Genomic DNA, 16114 nt, shown 5'->3' on the forward strand with positions numbered 1-16114 from the left:
CTTACGCCTGCTGTACGCACGGGCGGGGCCTCCCCGCGCCGGTAGGGGGTGCTGGCCGCGTGACCAATCAGCGCAGCACGTTTCAATTTCCGCCTATCTAAAGCCCGCCTTCTTTCTTCAGCGCATGCGCTGTTGCTCCGGGTACATGCTTCCCCTTAACTAGCAAGCCGCAGTGATACGCATGCGCGCTCTCGGTGGTTTGTTGCGGCGGGCTGGGTCTAGTTAAGAGTCTGGGGCATTGTGGAGCTGGGCCTCGAAAGGTTTAATGCTTCTTCTCTCCCCTCCGGGCTTCGTCGTGCAGGAGGCTCCGGGCGGTGACAGGTACCGCGCGGCGGGGGTGGGAATGGGGCGGCTGCTGTTTTATTTTCAGGTCAATATGGTATAGGCGTGTATACATATACATGTTATATGTGTACACACGCACATGCAGGTGCCTTTATAGTCTTGTGTGTATGTTTGCCGATACATACATATGTGTATCTGCATATATGTATGCATGTATTAGGTGTGTTTGTACATTCTATGTATATATAGCATATGCTGTAACTCATTTCATCAGATGCCGAAGGCCTGACCAGCCGGCTGCCAAGCACTGTAACCTTCTGGGACCTTGGAGCAGCAGTTTGTAAACAGCTGGCTTTAAAAAACAACATAAATGTTAAATTGCAGAACAAGGAATCACCTTCAGCCTTGTCGGCCTGGGAGGGGTGAAGCTGGGGCTCAACAGAGACTACGGATTTTTCTTCTGTTGCCTGAACAAGCTTTTATAGCCCCAGTGGTCCTCAAAGAGTGAACTGCCTTGTTGATCCCTATAGACTTATTCAACCTACCTCTCTCATTAGTGCCTCCTCCCTTTATCCTTTGTATTCAAATTCCTTTCGATTCAGAAGATTTATTTGCATCTTGTAAATTTAACCAAAGCATATGTCTGGCACATGCTTTTGTGAGATGAAGTTCACTTCATCAGATCTTACTAGCATTTGCCAATTGCTGTAAAGTTGTTTTCAATATTTTTAATCAAATCAATGAAAATAAAGAAAATGTTTGTGCTATAGCATTGCAGCCTTGGCAGCTTCTTTGGTAACATCTTGTTCCAGTGGATACTATGCAAACTCTTTTTTTTTATTTTTTATTTCTAGAGGAGTGGACTACTTTGATCAAAGGATGAAAAGTACTTGTGCGAGTCCAAGAGCGGCATCTCGGAGAGTTTACATTACAACGATAAAGCACTGCTGATGAGAGAAGATGCATGATGTTTAAAATTACTAGCCATCGCTGGAAATGTTGTCCGCAACTCTGTAGGAGAGCAATATAATAGATTGGGGTGTGCAGTTATAGGGCAGCAAGTCCATAATGTTGTTCTCCCTCATTGGCCTGGATTTAGTAACATTAATATTCTAACAAATTCTGGATGCATGATACGTGTGTACAACTACTCCAAAGGATGGAACAAACTAAAAGTAAGCTTTTAAAAATACAGCATTTTAAGAGACGGCTGGCTCTTTTAAGGGAATTTTATCACATTTTTAAGAGTGAACCTGGTAGGAATGATAAACTTTCCCTTTGAAACTGGACACCCATCTAGAGCAGTGGTATCCGATTCATCTGGCCCCATGGATGCAGAGTGTAGAGCTATGTGATCTGCCCTGTGGGCCTTGAATTTGCCGGTGGTTGTGTTAGTGCTTAATTGCTGCAACTCTCAGGGTCTTGGCAGCTGCTGCTTCTCCTGCCATCAAATTTCCAGCCCTGTGGAAAGCTTTGCAGGCCAGATGATGCAGCTCTGTGCTCTGGATCTGGCCTGTGGGGTTCACCGTGGCTTCAGAATTTGGCAGCAGGACAAGTATCAGCATTGCAGGAGAGGCAGGTTGAGGGACTAAGGACTTATCATTGGTTTTCTGTTTTAAACAAAAAAGCTTTCTATAATCCATATCTAAGGAAGAAGGGATGCTTGTGGTACTGTATAGGTTAGTAAAAAAATAATATGAGAAACAAACATTGAATTGGACTGGTCTGAAAATGTTTATGCATTATTTTTTCTAAAAAATACACTAGTAGCATGCAATAATCGTTTTGTTAGTTGAAGTAAGATCATGATTATATAAAAATTAGAAGCTTCTTAATAAGAACTAACATGACCAATCCAATTGATTTAAATTATTCTAGCTAAGTTATCATTGAGGTGCATAAAACTGAAAAAATTGTTCAGAAGAATATTTTATCAGGAAAAAATGTAACCTTCCTTTGGTTGTCCTTTCTTTTTTCAACTGTGTGTGACAAGGTATTAATGGTAAACGTTCTCTTTGAAACTGGACACCCATGTAGAGCAGTGGTATCCAGCTCATCTGGCCTCCCGGGGTGCACAGAGTGGCAGGAGCCTCCCCACCCCCGCATCCCCTGGACGAGCAGCGGCTCCGTTCCACACCCTGCCCTGGCTGGGCAGCACTTGCCACAGCCCCACTCCCTCCCTCACCGTGAGGGGCCTTAATCTGGCCTCCCCCCCGCCCCTTCCACCACAACAGACTTACCAGCTGGCCATAGCTCTTGAAGCTGCCAGGCTGTACTTCGTGCATATGCGTGGGCCATTTATCAGCCACATCAGGCTGATTTCTGATACAGTCAACTTTTTTTATATTGGTGCTGATCCAACATCAGACTGATGTCGGTGCACTACTAGCTATGACACTAGTCTTGCGATCTCTGGGCTGTCAACTGTGCACCTTAGTGCCTGTGCCACCCCATCCTCCTCCTTTAGTGGTGCCCAGATTTAGAAAGGAAAACATTTGAGTCCCTGCTAAAGGTCTTTCTGGTCACTGCTAGACTCTGGTTGGGCTGAAACTCAAGCCCTACTGTACTCTGTGGGTGAGGAGAACTATGCCATTAACCACCAGCACTTGTTCGATAATCCATCAGAAGCTTTACTGACTACAGAATTATCCATTAAACACAAAGCAATTAATCAACTAGGGTTGACCATATACAAGTATTCAACTCTACTGGGATTGCCAGAAAATAAAAGGCAGTTACAAAAACTGTGTGTGTTAATGTGACTCCTCACCACGTCTCACTCTGTCGAGAGCTGTTACTCAAGAGGCACTCCCCTCAGTACTGGGTGAGCTTCCTGGGTTGCACTGCTCCAAATACAAAAGCTTGGTCTTCCTTGAGAAATTTATGCAGTTATCTCCCTCAGAAATCCATGCAGGCAATTTGGACAGCTGACAGCAAACAGTGAACCACGATTTCATTTGCTTAGGTTATTTAACCCTTTGGTGATGTCACCATTACCAAAGCTAGCCAAGCTTGTTATATACTAGCTAATTGCCTGTCAAGAATGACAAGGGGGTGGGGGCTGGGATGGGATGGAGTGCCTCCACCTAATCCCCCATGCTGCTGCTGTTCTGGTCCTTGCAGGGAGCGGGGTGGGGGAGCTGAGGGCAGCATAGCTGGTCCCAGCTCCCCCACCCCCTGTCTGGTCCTTGGCGTAGCTTCAGAATCATGGTGGTGCTCCCCCGCGCTTGGAGCACTCTGGCTGTTTCCATCAGCTAGTCAGAGTGCAAATAAAGTGTTACGGACAGACAGGCTTAGGCTTTTATAATATTAGAATTTTGGCTTAGATCCTAATTGTACAAGAGCACATCCTTACACATTTGGAATATTTTCCTGTTATCATCCTGTACCCACATTAATTAGTCCTAATGGTTACCACGTTATCATCTTAATTTATGGTTCTATTGTTCCAGTGTTCTGGGTGTTGCCTGGCATTAATTTTACTGGGGTTAACTTTAGGCCACAATCATTGCCAATTCTTAACTGAATCATCTTGAAAAGGCTTCTGGGAGTTCGGTCAACTTGACATGACCAGATTTGATTTTCCTTAGAATACTCTGCTTCACTTTGTTTTGATTTAGGCACAGAATTTTGAAACCAGTGGTGTCTGGACACTTGAAAATCCTGTTAGGCGCCCTTCAAATAATTTTAAAAGTCTGGCCATTAGGAACTGAATGGCTTTTTTTAAACAGATATCTGTATTTTAGGTGACTTACAGACGGTTTGGAGGGAGATGGAAGATGAAAGAGTGGACTTTATATTTGAGCAGATGCAAAACCTGTTGCTGTCTCTGAAACAAAAGATCAAAGATGGAAGTGCAACAAGCAAAGGTTTGACATAGTTGTAATTGTTGTGTAGGACTCAAATCAAACTTTGAACCACCTTGTTTGCTGCTCTTTGGTACCTTGTCAGATTGATGTATTTCTAAGTTTAAAATTGTGTACGTTATTGTGCCCACTATTGTAAAAACTCTCTCAATAAGTTGGGGAGCGCACAGCCAAAATCCAGCCCTGAACCAAGGAGGCATGATCAGGAAAAAAATTATTTTCTTCCTCCAAAAAGTGATTGGTTTGGGGCTTGAATGTAATTAATACCCCCTTAATTTAACAAATTCAATATAGTTATGCCACCTTTTTACTTGCTTTTGCTTTAGTTTCAGTGCAGTGTATAATTTTGGCAATAGCCAGCCTTCATTCCTAGGAAAGTTGTGTATGCGGATGCAAAAGAAAATAATTTATTACTTATTAGATTTATATGCTGCCCGTCTGGAAAAAGGCTCAAGGTGGCTTACAATAAAAAACAAAACAACTTATAAAAGTAGATAAAATTCCATAAACAATAACTTTATTTGTAAGTACATACATATATTATCTGTCCACTATACATGGGAGGCACTTCCATAAACAAACTGACATTTCTTGGACTGGAGCTAAGTATTTAATTTTTCCTCTTTATTTCTACTAGGTTTGAGAGAGCCCTGCTGTCCACAAACCGACTCATAACTTAAAACGTCTTTATCACTTTTGTTGGTCCAGTTGCCAAAACTTATCATGCCACTGAGCTCTAGAACAGTCAAATAAATAGTTTCTTACACACTTTACTAAGCTTTCTTAAGAGCTTGAGGCCAGGTACAGGCATTACATTTTTACTGGTGTAAGTGATCAGAAACCAGTCTTTCTCTGTAACAGAACAGAAGTTTGGTGCACACAGATCGGTTTAAAAATGGTGGAACCCAGTCTTAAGATTTGCCTCACCATCAAAGGGTGAATGTGTGTTCTGTTCGCTGCTGATCTAAACTACAGAAAACTGCAACTTAGATTGATTCTGCCTTGGGATGTTTGAATGTCTGTACCTAGCGTGCATCTTTGCAGTGGCAATGCATACGGGACACATGGGGGTACATGTGCCCCCCCTGAGAGCTCCAGTGCACCCCCTGTCAGGCTGCACTCCCTGCTTAGGCGATGGGCAGGGGGGCAGGCAGGAGCGCTGGTGCCGCCCATGAGCATGGGAGGACCAGCTGCCGCATCCCAGCTGGCACAGTTGGCTGTGGGGGTTCAACATCCCCCCCCACCCCCGACTAAGGTGGCATCAGTTGCCCGTGTCTTTTTTTTGCCTTTTCTATTTTTTTAAGTTAAAATGGCTAATGAACAGCATGGCTTCATAGTTATAGAGGGCTGTGATATTTATTTTCAAAAAATAACGACTGAGTCTTGTGTGTTCCATAATGCTTTGCTGTACAGGTCAGTCGCATCATAGGCGCATTTAACTTGCGTGAATTCAACGATACGAGGGGGGGGGGGGCTTGAGCTTGCACGTGGCGCTGCTGCTTACCTGGAGGCCCATTATGGCGGTGATGGCCACTGCCTCCAAAACCTCCTGCTGTCGCCATTGAGCCATGCCCGGAGCTGTGTGGCTGACCCGCGGTTGGCAGCATGGTGGTGGCCGGGCGGCACTCCGCCATCCCCACCACCACCCTGCACTGCGCTGCTGCCGCCAGCCTCACAGCTCTAAGCACGGCGCCGCATGCAAACTCAATCCCCGCCCCCCTCCCACCCTGCATACAGTCACCGATTTTCGCCTTGTGTGATTTTCGCTTTACGCGCTGACTTCAGCACCTAACCCCCCCCGTGTAAGATGCGACTGACCTGTATCAGCTAAACTCCCCCACTTAACTGAACGGGTTGGTTCACTTTACAAGTAGGACCTTTTGAGAGTGTCAGCTTTAATTTTGGAGATGCCACTGTAAGGTGAGGTTTCAACGGAAAATATTATAATAAAAGAAGTGGATTCCATTACAAGATTATTTTGGTCTTGATTTTATGATGTAACACTATAGCAGTACCTTGTTAAGAAGTACATTTCAAGTCTCTCAGGTCAAGAAAAATGCATAGTACAGATCTTTTAAGGATTGTTTTTGGTATCCATGCAATGCAAATTTTTAGGGGCATTTACCTTCTGGTGTGGTGGTAGCAGGCTATTGTTATGTGACTGAAGTTTGACTTGGTCTTCTCCTTTCCTGTGGTAGTCTTGCTATTAATAGGTGAAGCAGTTTTGAGGAGTGGTTTTTAATTGACTTCAGCAGAAGTCCCTGCTCACCCAGAAGGCATGGTAACAGGTGTTAAAAATGTATAAATTAAGCTGCATTAAAAAGAAGGCAGACGATGGATACCACCAAATCACACACACGAGGGGAAAAAAATTCCAGCAGCTCCCCAAGTCATAGAATTCTTGATTCTGGGTTGTTATTGGGGCCAGTTGTCAGTTTGTTATAATATGTGTACATCTTTACTAAGGATGTCAGTATAAAAAATTTCTAAATAACCTAAGTGTTGCAGTATATAGTGTAGCTAGGGTACAAGTTTTCTTTAAATTCCTGGCTATTTAGAAATTGCTACTTTTATCTAAATCTGGTTATTTGGAAATACTGAATCTGTTTTGTTTTGATTTTTAAACAGAGTGCTTCCAAGCTTGCATGCTGTTGAAAGAGGCTAATCTAAGCAATCTTTTCACATCAACAAATGGTAGGCACGTTTCAACTCTGTGTTTAATACCATGCTATATTTTAGCTTGTCTTAAATAGCAGGTGCTTCATTCAATTACAGTTAAATAAAAACAGATGTGGAAACCAACTGTAATATTGATTTAATCAGGTGCTGTAATGTAGCCAATTTTTTTTTGTTTTCACTTTCTTACTTCATATCTTCCACAAAATAAAGATGTGGCACTTTATAGGAGAAGTATCTTGTTTTCTGAACGAGAGAGTAGAGAAAGTTTAAGATCTTTCCTCATAAAACCTATTAAGCCTAGGGCGATAAATATGTGAGGGAATGAACGGTTTAGGAAGTGGAGAGTTCATAATGAAAGCACTTTTTTGGCCCATTAATAATTCTCAAACCTAAACGAGAGCCAAAGAGGAAGAAGAGAGAGAAGCTTGGTATGGATGTTAGTGTATTGGCAAGTGTTTCTTTCATGGCCTGTTCTAGCTTGTATAAGTAATCTTTGATTAAGAGAGAGGGTTGCAGGGCCAGGCCCTTAAAGTCCAGGAACCACTGAATTGGTACCCAATTTAGTTAGCCTGTTTTAAATCCAAAATGTGATCTGATGCCAGACACTAGTTATTGGCTAAATCCTATTGATTTCAAGGTACTAATTAAGCCAAATTAAGTGTGCTGGCTAATTTTGTGTGGGAACAGCATGAGCTCAGCTGTTAACACCTACTTAAAACTTATTACCTTATTGCTAAATGTTACCTTCAAACCTCTAAATAAAATTGGTGGGATCTAGACAGTCTTATAGCTACTTCTAGCACAGATCTGACAGCAGATGAAACGGGCTAGAACAGGGGTGTCAAATTCATTTGGCTCTGATAGCCAGACCTGGCCACGAGTCTCCTCATTAGAGCTGCCAGAACCACTGTCAGTACCACCAACTGTTAGTTAATGCCACTGCCTCTCAATTCCTCATTGCTTCAGTGACAGTATTAGTTTCTTCACTACTGGTGCTTTGCTGCTGGCAGCCACAGCGAGAAGCCCTGTGGCCTGAATGAGACTGTAAGCTGAGATTTCTAGTGTTTGTGTAGGAATGTAGGTAGGGTGATGGTGAGGAGTAAATGGTGGTAGCCTATATCTCTGCAAATTTATCCAAGTCCTGTAGGGGGGGACACTGACATTCTTTCCATTGGAGACTCTCTTTAGTAAGGGTTGCATAACTTTTGCCTTGCGTTTTATTTTTGCTCAGCTGTTCCATTAACGTAATGTCTATTTATAACAGTTCACAACAGAGAAGTGACTTGAATATGTTTAGGTAACTGACAGTTTGGTAAAAGGTTGAGTAATTTTCATTATAAAATGAACTTTTGGATTGCTGAAGACTGTGTTTGAATTTTTCAAGTAAACGATGTGACTGATGAAGATACCATGCAGAAAAGCGAATCTAGATTACAGCCTTCTGAATCAAATGGAAATAGAACAGATACAGAAGACAATTCTCTCTTGTGAGTATATAAGTTGTGTCTAATTCAAATGTACCATAGTTCATTTTTTTAAATATTTGCCTTGCAGAAGAGAATTTAGCTCTTTCTAACATCAAACGCAACTTTAAGCCCTTATCATGTTCAGCCAGAGACCAAGATCCAGTTCTGCCCCTTAAGTTTTCCACCCTGCTGGAGTTCTTGAAAATTTGTTAACACATATGTTTGTATTTTTCAGCCCTAAGACTGAGGCACAGAAAGTGGAGAGGAGCATGAAGACCCACCTACCTTTTTGTGCAGGGTTGAGTAGAATTGTGTAAGTGCATTCTTGCTCCAATTAGCTGAGTTCCTGAGAACCATTAACGTACAAGTTTGGTGGGTCCCTTCTCCTCCATCACTTTTTGTGACTTGGTCTTGAGGCTAAGATGAAGGTATGTTAAAGTAATGCCTTTTTAGGGACTCTGGCAAGGGGTTAGAGAATCATGCTTACCTAAGTGACTCATAGTAGCATATAGTTTAGCCCAAACCATTTATAATTTGGCCTGCGTAGAGGATTTGAATGTATCCACTGTGCCGTGTGAATATTGCCTTTTTTTCTGCAGCTAGAGATGGGATACAGGTTAAAAAAAAATGGGGGTGGGGGAGGAGGAGGTTAAAGTGTGAGCATTACATGGAATAAGTGAAATACTGAATGAGGCTCAGAAGACATGGGTTCAGTTCCACACAATGAAACAGCCTATTCAGGTCTTAGGGAAATTATTTAATATCTGCTCGTTTTAGTTCCTGGTTTCTAAAATGAGCTTAATTGTACCTCCTCTGTTTATGTTGTCTGTGTAGTTTAACCCCTTTGTGATAGGATCCATCTGTTGCCATTTATTTGCATAGTGCTTAGCCTCAAAACTCCACTGGGGCCCTGTGGCACTAACATAATACAAATAATTCACTGAAACCCAGGTCTCCTTGCTTCTGACCCCAGGTTATTCTCTCCCCAGTGAAAAAATCAGACAGAACACAATCATTATTAGTCCTCCCAGCTACCATTCAGTTTGTTTTTATTTTTATTATTTTGAACAGGAACATGGAAGAGAAGGAAAAGTCATGTTCAGAGAATGAAGAGGCAGCTAATGAAATCATGGAGTTACCTTTAACATTGCCTTATCAGAATCACAATTGCTCTAATGCATGTCTTGCCAACAGACCACTGAACTCCTACAAGAGTGAAAACCCCCTTAAGATACCAATCCTGTGTCAGTTCCAAAGACGACATGCAAAAGCAGACTGTCTTTCCAAGTCACATGATGTGAATTATAAAGCCCCCTGTGGGAAGAGTCTGAGAAATTTTGAAGAGGTGCAGAATTACCTGCTTGAAACAGAGTGTGACTTCTTATCTGTTGATCACTTTTCCTTCAACACATATGTACAGCTGGGCAGGAACACTGTAAACCAAGAACCACTTGTATTTGATTTTGATATCAGCAGTGGAGCTGAGGTGGTGCCCATTTCCTTCTGCAATGACATTGACCGTACAAGATTACCTTTCTTTAAATACAGAAAGGCATCATGGCCACGTGGATACTATCTGAACAACTTTTCCAGCACGTTTGTTGATTCATGCGACTGTACAAATGGCTGCAAAAATAGGTGTGTTTAAAAAAAAAAAAAAAAAAAAAAGGCTGCAAAATTATTATTGTATTTACTCAAATATAAGATGAAGTCCCCGCTGCCACCCCCCCCGCCCCAGTCAGCACGGGGTGGGGAGTTCATGTCTTATATTTGCATATGAAGTGGCGTGGGGAGCAGGCAGCTGCTGTGGCTCAGACTCTCGAGCCCTGGTTGGGGCCAGGGTCAGACCCACAGCAGCCTCCTGCCCACTACTCCACTTTCCCTCTGCAGCTTCTGCCCCTGTGCCCACCCCTTTCTTCTCCCTTACTGTCAGGTGTGGCTTGACTGGCTCAGGCTGGGGTCTCTCTTGGGCAAAGAGCACATGGAAACTCCTTCCCCTGCTCAGCCAATCAGCAGCATTGACACTGCTTCATTGCCTGCCCAGCCAATCATCAGCACTAATATTGCTGCATGGCCAGTCAAGGGCTGAGCTTCCATGCTCTGGGGGTCTGACAGTAAGGCAGAGTTGGGGGAGGGGGTGGAGGGCGAAGAGGCAGAGCCTGGAGAGAGTTAAGGGGTGGGGAGGGAAGAGGCAAAACTGGGGAGAGGGGCAGAGGCTGTGGGGAGCTGGGAGTGCAGGTGGCAGGAAGGCTTCAGGGGGAGGAATTGGGCAGGGCAGAGGGCAAGGGGTCCACTTGACCTTCCCACCCCAGCCACTGTTCTCTCTGCTGTAACAGTGTTGGGGGGGGGATTCAAGACAACCTTCCAGTACTTAGATTCTAGACCTAGAAAGTTATAACACATTTATAAATTTTCCATATATGGAATTGGATTATCGTGGGCAGTTATCTTATATTCAGGGTCATCTTATATTTGAGTAAATATGGTATGTCAATAATATACATGCAGTCCTCGACTTACAACATTTTGAGTTACAACATTTCGTACTTACAATTTTTATAAATTGACACCCTGTTTCAACTGTGTGATGTCAGTTTTGACTTTACAATGCTTGAATCTGATGCGATGCCACGCCAGGGAACAAGTTAGCTACATCACTCATCTCCCTGGAGAACATCTGTCCAAACTTCCTTGGACACTTTCTTTAAGAAAGCAGATAAGACTCCAGAAAAACCTGCAGCCAAGACTCGTGAGAAGACTCCAGCCAAGAACCCTTCAAAAAGTCCAGCAAAGTCACCTCAAAGAAGTCCTTCCAAATCAATGTGATTGCTATTTACAATATAAATACATTAATGTAGCTACATTACTCATCTATAATTGATCGAGTACAAAATTCTGGAGTATTTTCGTGAAAATAGGGTATCGGGCCTTGGTTCAGGAACCAATCCCCCATTTATAACATTGTTTCTTATGAGATAATTGGTTCTGAGTTGCAATGTTTCGACTTAAGACTTGTTTTTCAGGAACCAATTGTGTTGTAAGTCAGAGGACTGCCTGTATACAGTAATATGTAACAGAAGCATACAGTGTTTCAGATTATGAAGCTCCAGCTCCCTGCTGGAAGCACCTGACCTATAATATGTTCCTCCAGTCTCCTGCAGACCTTGAAAGCTGACATGTTAGAGCAGTGTAGGGGTTACAGGAAGGACCAGGTATCTTTCATGCAAGCCCCACAAGTCTTTGACACAGTAGTGTAAGGTGACAGTGTCACAGTCAGCATAAGTAACTGCACTTTTGTCTTTCTGCTGGGAGGGGATGAAGCAGCAGCAGGAAGGGATGCTGTAACCATTTTTTTTTCCTTTTCTTTGCTTTATGCATTTTTCAATATTTTGTTGGTAGGTAAGTAAGTTTACCTCCCCCAACTCTGTTGTGGTTGTTTGTGTGGGCCTATGACAGAGCATAGGAGACAGAAAATACATGAAGAAATGTTGTTTGCAGTCCCATCTACTACATAGATTTACAAGGATAAGATGTAGTTCCTGAATTAATTGGCTATGATGGAGAATTTGCCAACGTGCTTTTTAAACTGACTAGATTTAAAGGTGAAAGCATTCGTTTAAGTGCATTTTCACATGACCTTATAATGTTGCCTTTATTAGGTTAAAATGTGCATGCCTACAGCTGACTGCAAGAGGCTTTAGTGAAAGTTCCATGTCGCCAAATAAAGTACTTTGTGGATATAAGCATAAAAGACTGGAGATGCCCATTACTAGTGGGTAAGCAGCCTACAGTTCATATTGGTATTTTATCTATGTGCTTGAATATTTTGTTCACACCAGCCTGAAACAGCTCTTGTTTTGCCAGCATCCCATATTGCCTATTTTTATAGAAACTCTATTGCCTAATCCTGGTGAAATAAGCAAAAAACAGTTAAATACATTGAAACAAAATGCCACCAAATAGGGTTTGTTTTGCACATGCTACTTAGCTCAGGCTGCAAGAATGATATGATATTAGGATAACAGAACAGATACTGTGATAGTGTGGCATCATACACAGAAGATTGTGATGTGGTTGCCTGCAATAGCAGGGGACGGGACTCAGTGATTCAGGAGGTTTCTTCCATCCATGCATTTTTGTGAGTTGCCAGATCATGACTGACTTCTTGATGTCCTTTGGAAAAAAAAAGACCTCTTGCTGAAGTTGTGACAGCCTTTCAGCACTGTCTGCTCCAAAATATCATAGGTGTGGATAATTTAAAAATTCCAGTAATTCTGGATTTTTGATGACTATGAAGTCTGTGCATTTTGACTGTCTTGTCACTCCCCAGAAGGTGTTCTGGGGTAAAAAGAAATGCTTTGTCAGGATACCTGGAAGTTGTAGAGTCCTTGCTGAATATCTCTAGATTTTATAACTTCCCTATATTAGTCACTCTAATTTTTAGGGATGAACTACTGCAAACTGGCAGGAAAAGAGGAAGTCCAAGCTCAAGCAGTGCAGTGCTTTGCTAATTCTTTTCAAATATCTGTGTATTTTCAGTGATTTTATTTTTTGACTATCCCCTAAAGACATGGACACAAGTGACTACTTAATTTCCCTTTTTTTCATGACAGAATTTACGAATGTAACGTATCATGCAGGTGTAACCGAATGTTGTGTCAGAACAGAGTAGTACAGCATGGCATCCAGGTTCGGTTACAAGTGTTTAACACAGAAAAGAAAGGCTGGGGAGTCCGCTGCCTTGATGATATTGACAAAGGAACATTTGTTTGCACTTACTCAGGTAATATAAAATGATGTCTGAAAGGCTCTGGTGCAGTTACCCTCATCCTGTACGTCATGGAACTATTCCTGGTTGTCTGCAAACTGTTGAATTTTTTGAAGCAAACAGTGGGGTATTTGCAAAGTTGGAAGGGCCAGGTGTTCTATAGCATCTTGAATTTTGAGTATGATTCAAAGAATGAGAAACCCCCAAATCAGTGGTTCTCAACCTTTTTATTGAAGGCACTCCTCACTAGGACTCAAGACACCATTCCATAACTTATATGAATTGAGCAGTACCCCATTTCAAAAACTTAACTTTCTACGGTGTATACCTCCGTGTAGAGGGGCCATGCAGTGGGGGCAGGGGAATAGCCAGATAGGGATGATTCTGACCCTGTGCTTAACTTCTTATCTCTTCACACCTTGTGGCACCCTTCAAAGGCTCTTGTGTCACCCTTGTTGAGAATCCCTGCTATAGCTTAATAATGCTAGCCCAGCCTTCAGACCATTTTGGAGCTAGTCTTTTATGGCTCTGATGTCTTAAAGCTGTGTATGTCCTTGCCCCAATGGTCTGTGTTCCCTTCTAGATACCACACAAAAATCTGCCTTTCAAAATGTGTGTTAGCTTTTCATAGAATTATAGAATAGTAGGGCTGGAAGGGATCTTGTGATCTTGCCTAGTTCAGCCCCTTGCTCAGGGCAGGTTTGTTGCTGACTAAACCATCCCAGTCAAATGTCTGTCTGACATGGTCTTAAAAACATCCAAGGATGGAGATTCCACAGCCTGTCTACGTAGTCTATTCCAATGCTTAACTGTCCTCGTACTAAGAAAGTTCTTCCTAATGTCCACTCTAAATTGTCTTGCTGCAATTCAAGAGCATTGTGCCTGGTCACATCCCCTGCAGCCACAGAGAATAATCTGTCTTCATCCTTCATATAACCACACTTCAGGTATTTAATAATTTATCAAATCCTCAATCTTGTTTTAAGACTAAATAATCCTAAATCTTTCAGCCTTATAAGTCTTGCTAATTTAAAAAATGTAGCTGCAAGACAATGAGTATAATTAACAATTCTCTATCATTTTTTCTCTTTTTAGGCAGGCTGATGAGCAGAGCTGAATCTCAGGAAACAGGTGATGTTAATCATGAGGATAATGAACAAGATGCCGAGAGTGGCAGAAGTCACAGCTCACTTCCAAAAAAAAGAAGAGGGGATGCTGCTTGTTCAGATTCTGAGATTGAGCTTGTGCAGACTGGTAAAGGTGCTCTTCATGTGGAGTATGAACCTTTGACTCAACCTTTAGATGCTGAAAACAAACCACCTGAGTAAGTTATAGGAGCAAACTTAAGCTCAGGATACAATGTGTGCTACTATTATAACCTATAACTTAGCAACACATCCAAAGGTAGCTGAATGCCCTCAACTGAGAAGCCTTTTGAGTTTATTTTTCTTCAGGCAGGGCAGAACTGATCTGACTCTCTTTTTTTCTCCCCAAACCTGTAACATTCTTGGCATTTCCTAGGAATCATTGATTTCCTGTTTGTATACATATTCACGCTTGATCTTTCATAGTTATCCTTTGTTTTGTTACTTTGAAGACAGAATTGACAGTAATCTTTTATTTTGTGTTCCTGTATTGTAAATTAACTGTTAATTGTCCTGTCTCCCTGTTCACCAGTTTTAAATGGCTGTATCAGGGGACTAAAGCTCCAAACTTGTAGTGAATTTCATAGGGGTTCAGTGGTCTGCTTGGATAATACTCATTTTAGAATGAGAGCCTAATATCGTGTGATGTCTGCCTATGTCCTTAGACCAACACGGCTACAACCGACACCCCTATAATATTGCGTGAGAATTTCCAAAACAAAATGACATGTTGTCTCTAAACTTAGTCACTTCAGTTTGTAGCATGACATAGGCCTGACAAGAAGAAGCCATGAGTTGTGTGAATTCTCCTGAACTTAATTCCATTTTTCCATGAGGCTTTTTATACTTTTTCTGATTACTCATCCATTAGTAGTTACAAATCTTTGTTCATCTCATGGGTTGAATGGTTTTGAGGCTTTGTAAAGCATTTTGAGATCCTAAAATGGTTAGCTGGTTAAAATGGCAACTATTATTTTATATAGAATCTTTCATACAGGCTGTTTCTTACACTGCTTTAAAGTTGGGGAGTAGATAAGTAGGGATTGTAGCCAAGGTAATGATTGTACATGCATTTTCATTTGAGGGATGAAATACAAGGAGCCACTGGGGAACTTGTTCCACACAACAGGAGCTACAAGAGTGAAGGATTTTATACCAACATGGTCAAGATATGTGGAAGGGCACAGTGGGGAGTAGAAAGAAAAGGTCTGTGATGTATCCTGAAGCAAGTCATGACTGATAAAGAGGGATCCTGGTCTTTCCTGATAAAAAATCGCAAATTCTCTGATAAAACCCCCAAAATCTGTTATTAAAATTAAATGCCGCCCCCAAGCCCTGCTTGTGCCTCTCACTCTCCCCACCCCCCAGCTGCCAGGGCTACGGACCCAGGTCTGAAGCCTCCTGCTGCGGGCTCAGGCGGGGCGGCTCCCCATCACCATGCGCACTCCTTCAGGGCAGGGAGGAACCCATGGCCCCAGATCTGTGTGGGGTATAGGCTGCAGGCTTCAGCTCCTGCCCTTTTTCCCTCCTGCAGGGCCCTTTGCAGCCCCCAGGTACAACCTAGTGTGTCTGGGAACAGCAGGGCTACGTGGGGATCCCCCCCGCAGTCCCAGTGACTCGCCTCCTGTGCCTGCCGCTGCTTTGAGGATCACAGCCCCATGCTGCTTCCCTCAGTGCAGCCCCATGCTCAGGAGTTCATAGCAGGTAGATCATGCCTGACTAATCTAGTCTCTTTTTATGACCAGGTCACAAAACGCCTGGACACAGGAGTAGGGGTTGACGTCATATACTTAGACTTCAGGAAGGCCTTCGATACGGTATCCCACACCATACTGGTGAACAAGTTAAGAGGCTGTGACCTGGATGGCTACTCAGTCCGGTGGGTGGCGAATTGGCTAGAGGGTC

The 16114-nt window shown here is 42.7% G+C and overlaps 1 protein-coding gene across 1 annotated transcript in view; it reads left to right on the forward strand.

Annotated features, from left to right (window-relative positions):
• Nucleotides 1–150: 150 nt before the first annotated feature.
• The window catches only part of LOC102380189 (histone-lysine N-methyltransferase SETDB2), a 73910-nt gene continuing 57946 nt past the window's right edge, over nucleotides 151–16114 (forward strand). The window contains exons 1-10 of the mRNA XM_025211755.1: nucleotides 151–321; nucleotides 1140–1460; nucleotides 4032–4154; nucleotides 6780–6845; nucleotides 8215–8317; nucleotides 8532–8609; nucleotides 9368–9934; nucleotides 11956–12072; nucleotides 12910–13079; nucleotides 14160–14388. Coding sequence (XP_025067540.1) covers nucleotides 1412–1460; nucleotides 4032–4154; nucleotides 6780–6845; nucleotides 8215–8317; nucleotides 8532–8609; nucleotides 9368–9934; nucleotides 11956–12072; nucleotides 12910–13079; nucleotides 14160–14388 — 1502 coding nt within the window. The 5' untranslated portion in view covers nucleotides 151–321; nucleotides 1140–1411. The remainder of the gene's footprint in view (nucleotides 322–1139; nucleotides 1461–4031; nucleotides 4155–6779; nucleotides 6846–8214; nucleotides 8318–8531; nucleotides 8610–9367; nucleotides 9935–11955; nucleotides 12073–12909; nucleotides 13080–14159; nucleotides 14389–16114) is intronic.

Source organism: Alligator sinensis, unplaced genomic scaffold (assembly GCF_000455745.1).
Source record: "Alligator sinensis unplaced genomic scaffold, ASM45574v1 scaffold820_1, whole genome shotgun sequence".
Classification (NCBI taxonomy): Eukaryota; Metazoa; Chordata; order Crocodylia; family Alligatoridae; genus Alligator; species Alligator sinensis.